The 16,684-nt window shown below is 31.4% G+C and overlaps 1 protein-coding gene across 1 annotated transcript; it reads left to right on the top strand.

Moving 5' to 3' along the window:
* The first annotated feature begins 4,767 nt into the window (after nt 1-4,767).
* Nucleotides 4,768-9,571, top strand: LOC103873499 (probable pectinesterase/pectinesterase inhibitor 34). Its single transcript, XM_009151908.3, has 3 exons — nt 4,768-5,781; nt 5,946-6,082; nt 8,672-9,571. Exons 1-3 carry the CDS (start codon nt 4,844-4,846, stop codon nt 9,370-9,372), a joined length of 1,776 nt encoding a protein of 591 aa, XP_009150156.2. The 5' UTR covers nt 4,768-4,843; the 3' UTR covers nt 9,373-9,571.
* Nucleotides 9,572-16,684: the final 7,113 nt, after the last annotated feature.

Below are 16,684 nucleotides of genomic sequence, written 5' to 3' on the forward strand. Positions count from 1 at the left end.
ATAAAATGATAAAAATTTATGTTATTATTAGTTGTGAATAAATTAAATATTTAAAATATATTTATATTTTTTTATTTTTTTTATTCATCTTGAATTTTAAGGAACAATAAAATAGATTATCAAATTCATATAATAATAGTTAGTGTGAAAAGGATTAGATAGTCTACAATTAGTTTATTTTATTGTTATTAAGAATATGACTTTTTATGATAATGTAATTTTGTGGTCGATTTTATTTGTTAAGAGCATTATTTAGTGTTTTTAGTGTGTTATATAGTAGTAGGTGATAGGTTAAAATATTTTGTGTTTTTTTCACCAGTAATGTGTTGTTGTGTGTATAGTACTTGTTAGTAGTGAATTGAGCATATAATGTAAAAGCATATTTAATTTCAATAAGGCTTTGTCGATTTTAAGATTAATGGTTTCAACGTCAAAATTATATTTTATTTTTTTCATATTTTTGAACATTATAACCTTTAAAATATTTTTTTTCCTCTCTCCATATTTTGACCTTGAGTCGTCACCTCTCTGTTTTTCGTTTACCTTTCTAGTGTGCGGTGCTTCTCACCATCACCGAAAAAAGACTCACCTCCTGCTCTTGTTCTTCTTCGCCTTCTTCGTCGGTGAGATTATACGGAATTTGTTTTATATCGACTTTATGAGTTCCCAGTTGTGTGGTTGTTTCTCACAACGTTGTAGGCTTTTCCAGTCAATATTGGTTTCTCTTCTTCTTCCTTAGATTTCGGTTGATGTTAGAATTGTATTTCCTTGGGTTGGGTCAGATTTTAGTCGTCTTTGATGTTGTATTCCTCGTCGTTGGTTTACCGTCAATAGTCCTTGTTCGTCTTTGTTTTCAAGATCTAGTTTTTGGGGATCTTGACTTATATGCTCTCTTTCATAGCTCGAGGACAGCTTCACAGTTTGCTGATTTTGTTTTGTCTCCCTTTTCCTCTCTGTTTTCTCATCGCGTTGCAGCTTTCATTACTGCTTGCATCTCTTGTAGGTCTCTCTTTCACCATGCTTACCACTCCAGGTTGGATAATGTTTTCGTATGTGTGTATGCTATGTGGATTTTGAAGGTTATTTATGGTCTCAAACTTATTATCTGATTTCACGATGGTTGGTTTCGATTATCCCTCCCTCAGGTTGTTTCTCTTCTTCCCATGTTTCCTTTGGTATAGGTGTGTGGAGTTAGTCTCTTGGAGCTTTGGTCACTCTATCAAAACTTTGTGTTTATTCACTTGCATGTGCGCCTTGTCTGTTATTATTTAGTTTGTGAGATGTTTCTTACATTTTTGCTAGTGGTTGTGCTTCTAGTACTTTAGACATGCATCTTCCGGCTTCTTGGTGACTTTGGCCTTCCCATTATTATTCCCCCTCTCATCTGTTTTTTTGGTTCTTTGCGTAGGTGCTTGATCGCGCTTATTTTTGTTCTGGAGATTGTTTTGTTTCAGATTTTATCTTTTTATCCTTTTTTTTATTTTTACTTGTTCTTGCGAAACACTTTATGGTAATATGAGGTAAGTTAGTCTTCGTTCTTGATCTCCTTTCAGCTCTAAACCTCTATTGAATTAGTGTTACTATGAAATTTTGTTTTCCTAGTGATAATGGAGGTTTTAGATTTTAATTTTGTGTTGTTTTCTAGCTTCTTATTTTTAGTTTGGTTATTTTATAATTTTAATAGTAAAATAAATATATAATCTGTAAAAGAAATAATAGAAATAGTAAAAAATGATAAAATGATGAAAGTTTATGCTATTTTTAGTTGTGAATAAAGTAAATATTTAAAATATATTTATATTATTTTATTTATTTTCTAAATTTTAGTGACCAATAAAATAGATTCTCAAACTATAATGATACTTAATGTGAGAATTATTAGATAATGCACAATTAGAAAGTGATAGGACAAATTGTAATAATTTAAAAGAAACAGGATCTAAAATACAAAAAGAAAAAACATGTGGACACATGTCAACAAACCCCTCTTACAAAGTCAGTATGAAACTGTAAAAGCTGATGACAAAAAAAAAAAAAAAAAAAAACCTCTCTTCCACATGTTATAAGAAGAGAACAAAGTCTACTTTATATATATAGATCTTCTTTAAATATGTTAATAGAAATTTATATATATTTACTTACATATACACTTTTTTTAATTCTCGCCAAGTTTAAAAGTTATTTTTTAAATTTTATTTTTGTATTTAAAAATCAATTTTTTGGAATTTTATTACATATGCATGTTATTTTATATCTTCTCAAATTTTATAATTTCACAGCGAAAACATATAATACTTCTATATATATATATATATAGTTAGTTTATATATATTTACTTACAAATGCATGTTATTTTGTATCTTTTAAAATTTTACAACTTCACAATTAAAACATATAATACTTTTATAAATATATAAAGATATTTATAGTTAGTTTTATTTTTATTGTTGATAATAATTAACATATAACAAATAATAATATATATCTATTATATATATGCATGTTATTTTGTATCTTCTAAAATTTTATAACTTATCACAAGGAAAACATATATTAATTTAATATAGATATAGAAGTATATTTATAGTTATTATATATATATACTTACATATGCAGGTTATTTTCTTCTAAAATTTTATAACTTCATAATTAAAACATATAATAATTTTATAGATATAGAAATTATATTTGTAGTTAGTTTTATTTCTATTGTTGATAATAATTGACATATAATAAATAATAATATATATCTATTATTTATAAGAACTGTTCTTTAGTTATCTAGTTAATATCATTTACTTTTTAATATTTAATATAAAATAATGATGCAATTAATTTAAATAGTTAGATTTGTATTTATTTTGCATTATTAGTTTGATCTGTATTTATTCTGCATTATCGGTTTGATCTGTATTTGTTTTGCATAATCTGCGTTTTCTGTTTGATCTGCGTTTTTTGTTTTGCGTACCTTTGGAACCTAAATATAAATCTTCATTTCACAATTAGCATCAACCCTTGTCACTATTGTTAATATGTCATGTCATTTTTTTTTTCAAAATCATTATTGTAATGACACATGGCAAATCACCTATCAAATAATGTCGGAATAGTTTAAAAAAATGAATCCTAGTTTTATATCATCAGGAATTTAACTAAGAAATCGCAGGATCGTACTAGTGTTCATCATAGAAATGTAGGTCCATATATTAGATAATTTAGCTGGATTTAATTTAAAGCACTCGGTTTAAATTATGTCAAAGTTTGAAAACATAAAAAAGAACAACGTGAGATGTCTATGTAATCAGAAACAATGGGGTCTTTTTAGTCGCATTCTGGCATTAGCTGAGTCGTGGTTTTCCATCTTTTCCTGTTAGGTTGATGTTGAAACAATATATGGATTTAATTAATGCATGTTAACTGTTTTAGTGTTTATATACTGTTTCAAAGTCTTGAAATAATAAAGGAAATTCATAAAATAAAGGGACTAGCCTATAGTTTCACTATCATTTGAATTTTCAACAAGTTTAAACTTTAAACTTGATTCGTAGATGCCAGCTCATGCTCTTTAATATGCACAATGCACATATATAATAGATCAAATTTCAAGATTCATATGTAAATGTTTTAAAATGTATAAAACAGACTATACGTTTCGACGACCCTACATAATTTAGCGTAGCACTCATAAGTCATAACCAGTAATTTCCTGTCAACACTACTTTGGTATGTGTGTGTTTTGTAGGACAAACAGATGAACTCTTTATTATATTCTTAGAAAAAAATAAGCAAGATCAACTGAAATCTGATGTCGATGATTTGGCCTAACAAAAGCTCACTAACCAACGACGAATAACGCAAACAATTAAAACTGGAACATACGAAAAAATAAAGCAATTTTTTGGTCTTGTTTCTAAACAATGTGAGAGATTTTGTTGTTTTTACTTATCTCTAGACTTAAGCTTGCAGATTGCGTTAGTACAGTCCGGGTAATTAATTTTTTGTTCATACAAAAACTTGTCGAATTGAGCTGAATTTTTTGGTTTGCTTATTATTCAGTTAGTTCGATTTATGAATATTCTATGAGAAGTAATACTCCTTCCGTTTCAATATATATCTGATGATTTAGAGAAGATTTATTGTTTCATATTAAATGATGTTTGCATGAATCTTTATAACTTTAACTTTATCAAAAAATCTGTGTAGTTAATTTTATTTTTATTATTTCTATTTATAATTAAAAATTAGTTTTAGGAGTATATTTTAGTGATATTTTTGATAAAACATAGTTTTCTTAATATTTGCTCATTGGATTAATTTTAGTTGGTTGGTTATTTTGGTTCAAAATTTTGGTTGGAATAATTTGGTTAAAATTTGTAAAAAAGTAAAAAACTGAACTAACCAATTATTGAATTGAACCAAACCAACTACTGATTTATTTTTTTCTGTAATCAATCAAAACTAACTAAATTTATAATTGAATATAAACGAAAACTGAAAATTTCAGTTCAGTTTGGTTCACCAAATTCGGTTGGGTGAAAATCTCATAGCTATTTTAACTCGTCTCGACGAGTAACAAAAGCTCACTAACAAACATCGACGGGAAAGAAAAACTTCACTAACAAACGATGATAAGCACAAGCAACTTAAACTCGACCACAAGCAAATAAATAACGCAATTTTATTCTTATTTTAAATGAATGGTTCAATGACGCGTGTCCCCACCAGTAATCACCACTACTCTTCTTTATATACTTCACCAGACTCACTCACTCATATATATACACCTGCATCATTTGGAATGTAAAACCACAAGAAAAGAAAAAGAGTATACAACGAGAACAAAATGGGCTACGAAAGACTCGGAACATCGAAAGGAAGTTGTTGGGTCAGAACCACCACAATTCTGGCTCCGAACATAAACCATGTCCCCATGACAACACAACCGACAAGAAAGAAGCTTCTAGTGTCTTTAACCGTCGTAGCCTTCATACTGATCCTGCCCGCCGCGGTATTCGGATCACAACTCAAATCTTCCCAGCACGTCCCAGGCCAAGCTCGGAAACCAAGCCAAGCAATTTCAAAAGCTTGCGACTTGGCTCGTTTCCCAGAGCTATGCGTTGACTCACTCATGAACTTCCCCGGCACACTCGCCGCTAATTCCGACAACAATCTGCTCCACGTGACGGTGAACATGACGCTCCACCACTTCAACCACGCACTCTACTCATCTTCCTCTTTATCTTTCCTCGACATGCCTCCACGTGTCCGCTCAGCTTACGATGCATGCATCGAGCTACTAGACGATTCGGTCGACGCGCTCTCACGCGCACTATCCTCCGTCTCCGGTGGCCAAACGAAGCCACAAGACGTCATGACATGGCTGAGCTCGGCTCTGACGAACCACGACACTTGCGCGGAAGGGTTCGATGGCGTCAACGACGGTGGCGTGAAGGATCAGATGACGGCGGCGCTCAAGAATCTCTCGGAGCTCGTCAGCAACTGTTTAGCGATATTCGCGGCGAGCAGTAACGGAAACGATTTTGCCGGAGTGCCGATACAGAACAGGAGGCTTCTTGGAGTAGGAGGAGATGAGAACTCGAAGTTCCCGAGATGGACCAAGAGAAGAGAGCGTGAGATACTGGAAATGCCAGTATCTCAGATACAAGCTGATATCATCGTCTCGAAAGACGGCAACGGCACGTGCAAGACTATATCGGCAGCCATCAAGAAAGCTCCTCAGTACAGTCCTCGCCGGATTATTATCTACGTCAAAGCCGGAAGGTTAATTTACGTTTTTATCCCTTCCATTTCTATTTTTTCTCTATTATGTTTGTGTAACTTTAAACTGTTACGTCCGTGAAAATGATGAAAGTAACCTCGCGTGTACGGAAAAGGGTTAATAATTGCGTTATATGTCTTTGAATCTTCTGGTTTTTCTTTGGAAGGTACGAAGAGAACAACCTCAAAGTCGGTAGGAAAAAAATTAATTTGATGTTCGTTGGAGATGGGAAGGGTAAAACTATCATTTCGGGAGGGAAAAGTATTTTTGACAACATTACCACTTTTCACACGGCGACGTTTGGTAAGGCTATTTCACTTCTTATTTTCATCATTCCTTTTAACTTTTTGAATCTTTTTCAAATAATGCAACAATAATAACAATTAGTTACAACTTAAAAGTAAAAAAAAAAAACACGTGAAACCAACATTATTATCGCAACTAGACAAATTAAATGAAGACCCTTATTTTTGGGGATAATTTTTTTCAATAGCTCTTTGAAGCGCCATAATTTTTTTTTTTAATAGAGATACATTTCTATTTCTGGTAGTTAGATTATAAATTTCATGAAAACAGGATAATGGAGGTCAACACATGATATCTTGACAAAAAAAAAAGAAGTCAAAACATGATAATATATATCGTTTTCCTAATTGATTCTTTTTGAGGTCAAATATTTATTTCCCAATCGAATTAATATCCCCTATATATTAATTGAGAAGCATTTAAAAAATTAGAACCTTAATTTTGTATTAATTAAAAAAAACCCCAAATCCTAGGTGGCACTATAAATGCCTTCTAAATTCCATTTCAAAGAATTCTAGAGCATCTAATATAAAGCATAGTTTAATCTAATGGTGTCACATTATTCCATAATTATATAACACTAGATAACATTATATTAACCTAAAATATAGGAAGTGTGTATTATTTCCTTAAATTAAAGCTACGGAATTACCTAATATGATTTACATATATATGGCAATTAATGATTATGAATAATAAAGATTTGATAACAATTTTTGCATCCTTCTTCATTTTTGTTTAAATTTATATTATTAAAAAAATTAAACAATCACATTAGCCATATAATAAAAAAATTAGATTTTTTCTTATATGTTATATTCTGAATTTTTTAAAATGACTTTAAATTACAAAAATGAAGAGACCTTATATGTTATATATTTTTTTTTAAATGACTTTAAAATACAAAAATGAGGACATCTTATATGTTATATTTTTCTTATATGTTATATTTTTTTCTTATATGTTATATTTTGAATTTTTTAAAACGACTTTAAATTACAAAAATGTAAGTTTTCCTTAAGTATACGACTAAAAACATTAAAATGACATGTATCAATTCAATGGTTGATTTGAAAGCTTTCAAAACCATATGAAATATAAAAGTCAAAATAATTCACTTTTTTCAAGAATGTGTTCGATGGAAAAAATAAGGTTTTTATGTCATAATTTGTTTAATGTCCAATATGATCAACCCATGATGTATTAATTATAGTTTTGTTCCATTATTTTTAATACAAATTGATCCGATCCATCGGAAAGAAATTATATAATAACAACAAAAAATATTTTATATATATAAATAAAATGATCAAATATATAAAAGAAACTATCGATAATATATACAAATAAACTCACCCTGCGCAAAGCGCAGGTCTTATCCTAGTAGTATATTGTTAGAGCTTAAAAATATATCTTTCGATCTAAGATAGGTAAATAAGTAAGTTGCAAAGTGAAAAATTTATATTCTAAGAAAAGTTCTTTCTTGATCGTGATGACCAAAAAAAGGAAAGTTCTTGGAATTAGAAACTGTGAAGGGGGTCATGAGCTAGCTGTATAGATTTCGGAGTGTGATATGTTTAAAGTGTCCGACAGATTCTATTTAAGTCAGGATCGTTTAGAAAACTAGTTGTCTGTTACCACTTGTGTTTATTCTTCATTTGAACTATGGACCACTAAAGAAAGCTAGTTTAAAGTAATTTTTGTAAATAGTAATTTCCACTCGACCAGTAAACGAAGTCAATATTTTGGACCAACAATTTAGTAAATTGTGATTTTTGTTTGAAATTTAATTTTGATCTAAGCTTTTAGTTATTTGTAGTTTGGTTAGTGTTTTTGGATTCAACATTCAATATGATTACGTTTGAGTTCGGTTACGTAACACACTCACACTAAATCGGACATCCTATGTGGTGCTGCCACTTATTCAACCAACCTCACATGCATGTTATTGTGCTCTTAAAGTGCATTAAGTGCATTCTACTCTACTAGACCATAAAACATTAATATTCTTTGATAAAAAAAAAGTTTAAATACATTACATTCATCAAATACTCATTTATACATCCATTTCCAGGTACGTACATCAGTAAATGCATGTCCCATATATGCTGATAATATGTTTGTATATTCAAATCTTAATAGAAATATGCACAGTTATATCATATACGCATAAACATCTAGAATGATAAACACATTGAACCTATCCTAAAGCTTGAAGTAGGCCACGCAATTACTGACCCACATATTTGTATACATATACATGGATGATGGGAGACAGAAGAGTTGCATTAATTTATATATATGGTTGCATGTGGGTCATGGCTAATTTTGTAGTTGGACGTTAGAGACCACTAGTTTCATATAACATTTATAGGTAAAGACATTTCTCACATATTAGTATTTGATTCTAAGTATATATATACTTAAATCCAAATTATGATTTTGTTTGACTGCATTTGTTGCACTATATCTAGAGATTAAAACACCTATTGAAGATGAGTTTACTTAAATACATTGGTTTCTTATGTTAAATAAATTTAAAGCACAAAACTTAAGTGTGTATGTATATTGTTTTATTTTCTCCAGCTGCCACCGGAGCTGGTTTTATTGCAAGGGACATCACATTTGAAAACTACGCTGGTCCGGCAAAGCACCAGGCAGTCGCTCTCCGCGTCGGGGCTGACCACGCGGTGATTTATAGATGCAATATAATTGGTTATCAAGACACGCTGTATGTTCATTCAAACCGACAATTCTTTCGTGAATGCGATATTTACGGTACAGTCGATTTCATCTTTGGTAATGCAGCCGTGGTGCTACAAAACTGTAGCATCTACGCACGCAAACCCATGGATCTTCAGAAAAACACGATCACAGCTCAGAACAGAAAAGACCCGAACCAAAACACCGGTATGTCAATACATGCATCTAGGATTTTGGCGACACCTGATCTCCAAGCTACCAGCGGTACTTTCCAGACGTATCTAGGCCGGCCTTGGAAGCAATTCTCTAGGACGGTTTACATGTTATCGTATATCGACAAACACGTACACACGAGAGGTTGGCTCGAGTGGAACACAAGTTCATTTGCTTTAGATACTTTATATTACGGAGAGTATTTGAATACTGGACCCGGGTCGGCTCTTGCGCAACGTGTAAACTGGCCAGGCTATCGGGTCATCAATTCGACGGCTGAGGCTAACCGTTTTACGGTGGCGGAATTTATATACGGTTCGTCGTGGTTGCCTTCGACAGGGGTTTCGTTCTTGGCCGGATTGAACATTTAGATAAAGAAAATATATTGCTTTCGTTTCCGATGCATTGTTTCATTCTTACGTCCTTATAATATTAATGGACAGATGATTAATCCTATATATGTATGTTTTAACTTTTTAATTGCATTATATCCGAATATATTACCAATAATATTGTAATTCATGAGTCGAAATAATTTACAATATTATTTTCGATAATAGAGGTTATTAATTAACTCGGTGCGATGAAGTAATCGATTTGTATATATATGCAAACTAGCTTTGGTTTTACACACAAAAAAATTGAACAGAAGTATACAGTTTACTTTGCCGTTCTAAAAAGGAAATATAAAGCGAACTTCAGTATTTTTGTGTCAATACTAAAAGGAAATATAAAGTCCCGCGACGTTAATTATGTTTTGGACCAACTAAATTGAATGCGACTTAGACCAAAAAAAAAATTGAATGCGACATTCAAACAATTTAATGCCCAGCGACACTAATTATATTTTGTTTGAATGATATAACTAATATTCAAACAGGCGTTCATTTTGAAAAATCAATTTTCATTAATAGGATGTGTCGGCGACGGAGACGAACTGTAGAACCGATGTGACATAAGTCAATAAGGTCACGACCGACACTGACAGTAGGGTCCACGATTTCGGGAACTTTGGTTCCAATAATTCCAGGTCCGATTCACTCACTTCTCAGCAATGATACCAAACACCAAACTGTTATCTTACGTTTGCATTATCATTCATTTTCTTATAACAAACATATATATATATATATATATATGTATATAATATTGGTATAACAAATATATGACCTAGGATTAAATGGGATATAAATTATAATTCATATAACCTACTGTGTTGTATTTGCTTCACGTCAAGACTTTCAATCTGTTATAATCTAACACTAATCGTGAAACCAAAACGTAGAATTATCAAGAGCGTGGAACAAAGTGGACCAATGTAGACAAAAGGTATTGAACAGGTTGATCCAGAATGTGGATCCAAAGTTGGGTGATGATTATATTCAGGGGTGACTGGTGAGCTAGCAGCCATATCTCAAAAATAAAATAGGTCATGGAGTAAAAAAAACGAAGACCATATTTTCAGACAGTATATATTTTTTTTAAGAAATTGAGTCCAACTCTAAACTAAAAAAAAAAAAAAATGCAATGATTTATGTGCAAATGCACCTTCAGCATATTCACATGGCGGCTTAAAGTGGAAGGGGTCGGCTGACCTACCTAATTAAATGTTATATGTTTTTAATTAAAATTGCTTATGATTGTTAAAAGAATCTTAGAAAGTATAAGAAAATTGGATGATTGAATTTATTCTGGTGCTGGGCTCATTTTTTTTGTTTTATGTTTAATTTAAATATATAATCTATTAAAATTAATGTACTTTTTTGTACTTAATCCTGAGTTTTTCTAAATAATACGGTCGAATGCCACTGGAATTAAAACACAGTAGTTTAATAAAATTACTTAGAATATACCAATAATGTTTGTTCTTAAAAGAGAATGTACGCAAAATCTGGGATTTTTCAAGTATATTCTCAATCTTGCACCTTTTTTTTAGTTACAATTAATGAATAAAAGATTTACAATGCGATTGAAAAATGTATTATATCTACTCACGCATTGGTTATATATTAAATCCAATCATTTTGGCTGGAAAACCAATGTTTCTTTCAAACATATTATCCTATAGATTCAGCCTTGAGTTTGAGATGTCTCTAATTCTATCGGTTACTTTCTCCCTCTCTCAAGTGAGTGTAAGTCCTTGCTCAGTTAAATGATGAAATATCGAGCTTAGGTTATCTTTGGGTGAGAGATTTATGCTTCTCACATTTGTTTCAGTCATTATTAGCAAGGAGATATTATTGTCTGGTACAACTTGGAACAAAGGAAATCCTGGAGATTTTCATGAAAAAAGCTTTACAGCTACAACAAACTCCGCCGGAGAAGAACACCTAGCTAGAAGATTTGATCGGAGATGGTGAGGAAGTGTTGCAGTGAGGACTTGCAGATTTTTCTTTACATGCCACAAAATGGTTATACGTGGATTGTACTTTTTTTTAATCCTTATCTTAAGTGTGTATGTGGTTTACTTAAACAAAATTGTACGATAACCAATTTCAGAACTTCAATGAAAAGTTTGTTGACAAAATAAATCACTTCAAGTCAGTTAATTACTATTAAAATTGTTAAAAAAACATTTCTAACCTTTTTGGTTTCTGAATGATGGTAATGATCTTCACCATGTATTGTCATGAAATCAAATAAAATTAAACCAGAAAGGTTAGTCATACGAGATTTTGAAGTACAAAAGACATTCAAATTTCATGTTTTCGATATTCATAAGAAGTTCAAAACATAATCTAAAAATACAAAAGACGTTTAGAACTTCATGTTACAAAACTCCGCTTCACAAATTCAAAGTGATATAGGTATTTTGAAAACTAAATAACAGAATACACTAATACTAACGTTGATGTATGACAATGATAACAAATGAACCGTAACAAAACTTCATTGTTTAGTTATTTAGTTTTAGATAAAATTTGAAGGACATACACATTCAGAAATATGAAACCAATCAATATTTTTCTTACTAACAAGCAATTACTACTTGAACATACAGCAACGGTTTGTATTTGATCTAAATCACAGATTTACATTAATCATCATCAACAAACAAAAGCTACTACAGAAGATATCATGTATATGAATGTAATATTTTGGTTAGAACTATCATCCTAACTGACATACTCAAAATACAATATTCAAATTAATCAGCTTCAAATAAAGTCTCAGCCTAAAATATGGTAAATGTTAAAAATTACAAATTAAATAAATTAAGAAAAATAAAATAAAAAAGTTATATTAACTTTTCATATAAAATCAAATATAAACAATACTTTAACTTATGTGCAAATTTGTATTTGAATATTTATTTATGTGGTTAAATAAAAACAAAAAACTTAGATATGATATATTATTTAATTTTTTTCTTCAAAATATAGTATTAACTAATTTAACTCAGTCACATATAAAATTTTCAACCATACTAAGTTATCAAACCAAATTAGTAAAAGATATATTTTTGAAGACACAAAAAGTTATTTGTTAACATATAAATAATACAATTTCATAAAATATATTTTTACCAAATTTAAAATTTTAAAATATAAGTATATATAACAGCATGTTCAAGAAGGTACAGAATCCGACTCTTGATTCCACATGTTTTTTTAAAATGTTTTTTATAGTTTATTATTAATTTGACTCAAAATAAGCGTAATATATCAATAATACATTTAAATCATAGAATAAAATATAAATTTATGTTGACACTGATCCAATCAATAATTAATCCAACAGACATCCAATAAAAAAATATAATATGATACAATAATGAAATATGGTCTGAATAATAAATTAAAGTAGTACAAGTGGAACCATATAATTTTTGTTTTTGAAAATTTTATATATATACCGTAAATCAAACATCCGCGCGGGCGCGCTGATCAAAATCTAGTATATAATTAAAACATAAACATTTCCTTGAACTTAACTATTTTTTGTAGGTTTTTAAATTTAATACACATTCTATTCTATGTTTAACCAAACTAAACTGATTCATTATATGAGTCTGTAAATGTTCTTGCTGTCAAAAAAAAAAAACTGATTCATTAGTTGTATTTTCCTAATATCTCTGCAAGGTTATAAAATAACTGGTCACTATTAATTTGTATAACAAAAATATTTCTACTAATTTACTATAATGCTTACATGGTCAAACAATTCATATGACATTGTATCATTTACACACCTCCTATTAACTTTGTTACATATTTTCTATTAACTTTGTTATATCATAATTCATAATCTCGGTATTGTACATGATTTGGAGAGAGAGAAATTCAGGAAACATGGGGAGAATCCTCGACCTCTGAGACCCTTTTCAAAACAATCGACAGACTAATCAAGAACATGATCGTGTCTTTAAAGACACACGATAAGAGACTGGAGAGAGTTTTCCAAGTCTTGAACTTTTTTATTTTCTCTTTTATTTTGAAAAAGTAAAAAATAAAGTAGTTATTGCTAAACATACATTCTAAAATAAAATATATTAATTTGACACAATTTTTTTCTTTTAGACCGTTTATTAATGTTAGTTTTTTTTTTATTAATGTTAGTTTAGAATTTACATCATTAGGAGTATAACATTGTACCATCATAAATCGGTTTATAAATGTTAGTATAAAGTTTACATACTGATTTTATAAGACATATTTAATCATGTGTAATAAATTGATGGTCAACCAAAATAATAAACTGATATAAATATACTACCCATCGATATCGGGTTAATATGGTTTTATGTGGCTAGACATCTATACTATAAAATTGAAATTTATTAATTTAACAAATTTTTATGTTCAAACGGTTCATAGATGTTAGTATAAAGTTTAAATACTACTCATAGATATATAATATAACCGGGTCAATTTATTCCAAACTTTTTTTTTCGACAATAACAACAACAAAATCAGATGAAAACCAAATGGTGTGCTCCGCATTTATATGGACAACGAAAGACAGCTGTCTCCTGGCATTCCGTGCTAGACTGTCCGTCTTTTTATTATGCGTCCGCGAAATATGAATGATCTGTGAGCTGTGAAAACTATCCTTCAAAATCTTGAGGTCTTCCAAATAAACTTCAAAAGCTGGTCATTCCTCTCGTTCCGAAACAATCTTCACCAATTGGGAAAAATCCGTTGCAAATGTGACCTGGAATTGACGTAAGTTTCTCATATATTCCATAGCCCAAAGTAGTGCTTTCATCTCCGCATGAAGGGAGGACAGAGGAGCCCTAACATTCCTTGCGCCCACCAATCAGTCGAAGCCTTCTAAAGTGTTGTACCAACCTTGTCCGGCCATAGGGTCATGTTCTTTCCAGGAGGCATCCACAAAATACCATCTTCCGGAAATTGATGGTAAATTTCCCGCCTCTATATTTGGTATCACCCTTTGCGTGTGCAATGTTTGTGCCTCCGCCCATAGAGTGGATTCGACTTCTGCCAAATTTAGAGTATCTCTAGGGTATATATCCATATTTCTAAAGACTTTATTATTCATGCCTTTCCAAATATACCATAGAATCTATGCAAATTGGTGATCATCCATCTTCGGGATAACTCTCGAGAAAAAGTGATCCATATTTGTGAAAAGCGAGTTGGTTGGAAAGATAGCCGAATTTGATGGTATATTTGAGAGCGCCCACACCTGAATCGCTGGGGGACACTCAAAAAAACACGTGCTTTATTAATTCCTCAGGGTCTCCACATCTTACACAACACACATCCCCTTTCATTCGTCTCGCGTTCAGATTCTTTTTAACTGCTATACACCCTGAAATCAGTTGCCACAAGAAATGTTTTAACTTTGGTGGACATCGTACAGTCCAAAAAAGCGCTTTCAAAACATCCACCATGGGACCAAACACTGTCCACTACAAGAAAACACAAGTTTTACGAGGGCAGTTTTCCTCGTGACTTCGTCGTAAAAGCAGTGTTACGAGGAATTAGCGAGGAAACCCGTTTCGTCGTTATACGTTTGTCGTAACGCATATATCCTCGCTAATTCGTCGTAACATAGCGAGGAAATAATTTCGTCGTAAAAGCAAAGAGGAATATTTCGTCGTAAAGACCACGTAAAGCTTCCACGTAAGGACGTCGCTAAATTTCCTCGTAAATACCACGAAGGACGTTCCTCGTAAAACCCACGTAAATAACTCGAAAGTAAATACTCGTAAAGTAAACGTAAATACCTTGATAGCTTTCCTCGTAAAGACCACGTGAACTTTCCACGTCATTTCCTTGTAAACAATTCCTCGTAAAAACCTCGTTAAGCTTCCACGTAAAGAAGTCGCAAAATTAGCTACGAATTTACTTTGTTTCGTTATTTTACAGAAATATAAAAAATTATAATTAAAAAATAATTTAAATAATTTAAATTATTAATAAAATTAAAATTCTAAAAAAATCAAAACCAAAATATTTTATATATAAATAAGTTTTGAATTCATAATACAAGAACCGAAATTAAAAAGAACTAAGGGTCGTGAATCGCCCGATAGAATTCATCACTCCTCGCCGTTACATCCGCCTCGGTATGTGTGTCGGATGTTGACTCGCCTAATCAACACTAAATAACATAAGATCCGTAAACTTATCTAAATTCCCTATACTAACCACCTAATCTACCTAAACTAACCAAATTAGAGAGGAATTAGAGAGGCTTACCATTGCAACGAAACAGGGAGGAAGTGGAGAGGAAGTAGAGAGGAAAGAAAGAGTGAGCGCTCGGGGTGTATATATAAGATTACATTCCATCGCAAATTCCTCATAATTTTACGACGAATTACAGAGGCCCGTGTTTTTTTTTACGACGAAACAGCGAGAGATTACAAAGGCCCGCGTTTTATTATACGAGGAAGTTACGAGGAATTACAAAGGCCCGTGTTTTTTAGGTACGAGGACGTTACGACGATTTTGCTTACGTGGAATTACCGAGGAAAGCTTCCCTATAAATATACCCGTAACTCTCCTTCTCAACCCACACCCAAACTCCCAAATCACACCCTATCTCACATCATACTCTCAAATCCAATCCTATTCAAATTATAAAAATTTGAGAAAAAAGGAAGAGAAGATGATATTGGAATTTATGTTGGTGAGACTTAAGTAATATAATTGCTGGAAGTCTTGCCACATGTAAATCCAGTATATTTCTTCTTTTTCTTTTTTTTCTAGTTTTTACAGTACGAGGTGTTTACGAGGATTTTGGTTACGTGGTATTTACGACGAATTTGTCCTACGTGGTATTTACGACGAATCTCTCCTACGTGGAATAAACGAGGAATTTGTCCTACGTGGTATTTACGACGAATTTGTCCTACGTGGTATTTACGACGAATCTCTCCTACGTGGAATAAACGAGGAATTCGTCGTAAGTTCGACGTCAACATACGAGGAATTAACGAGTATTCCGTTTAAATCCCTAAAATCCGAAACCCCAAACCCCATATTCCTTATCTTCTACTTCATATATTCCAAACCCTATCTTTATTTTCATTCCAAACCACAATTCCCTATCTTCTAATTCATATATTCCAAACCACAATTCTCACTTTTACTTATTCATAAAACAGACTCCCACATTTTCTTATTCACAAAACAAACTCCCACATTACCTTATTCATAAAACAAACTCTCACATTACCTTATTCATAAAACAAACTACACAAAATCGAGTATA

This window comes from Brassica rapa, chromosome A06, assembly GCF_000309985.2.
Source record: "Brassica rapa cultivar Chiifu-401-42 chromosome A06, CAAS_Brap_v3.01, whole genome shotgun sequence".
NCBI classification, from domain to species: domain Eukaryota; kingdom Viridiplantae; phylum Streptophyta; class Magnoliopsida; order Brassicales; family Brassicaceae; genus Brassica; species Brassica rapa.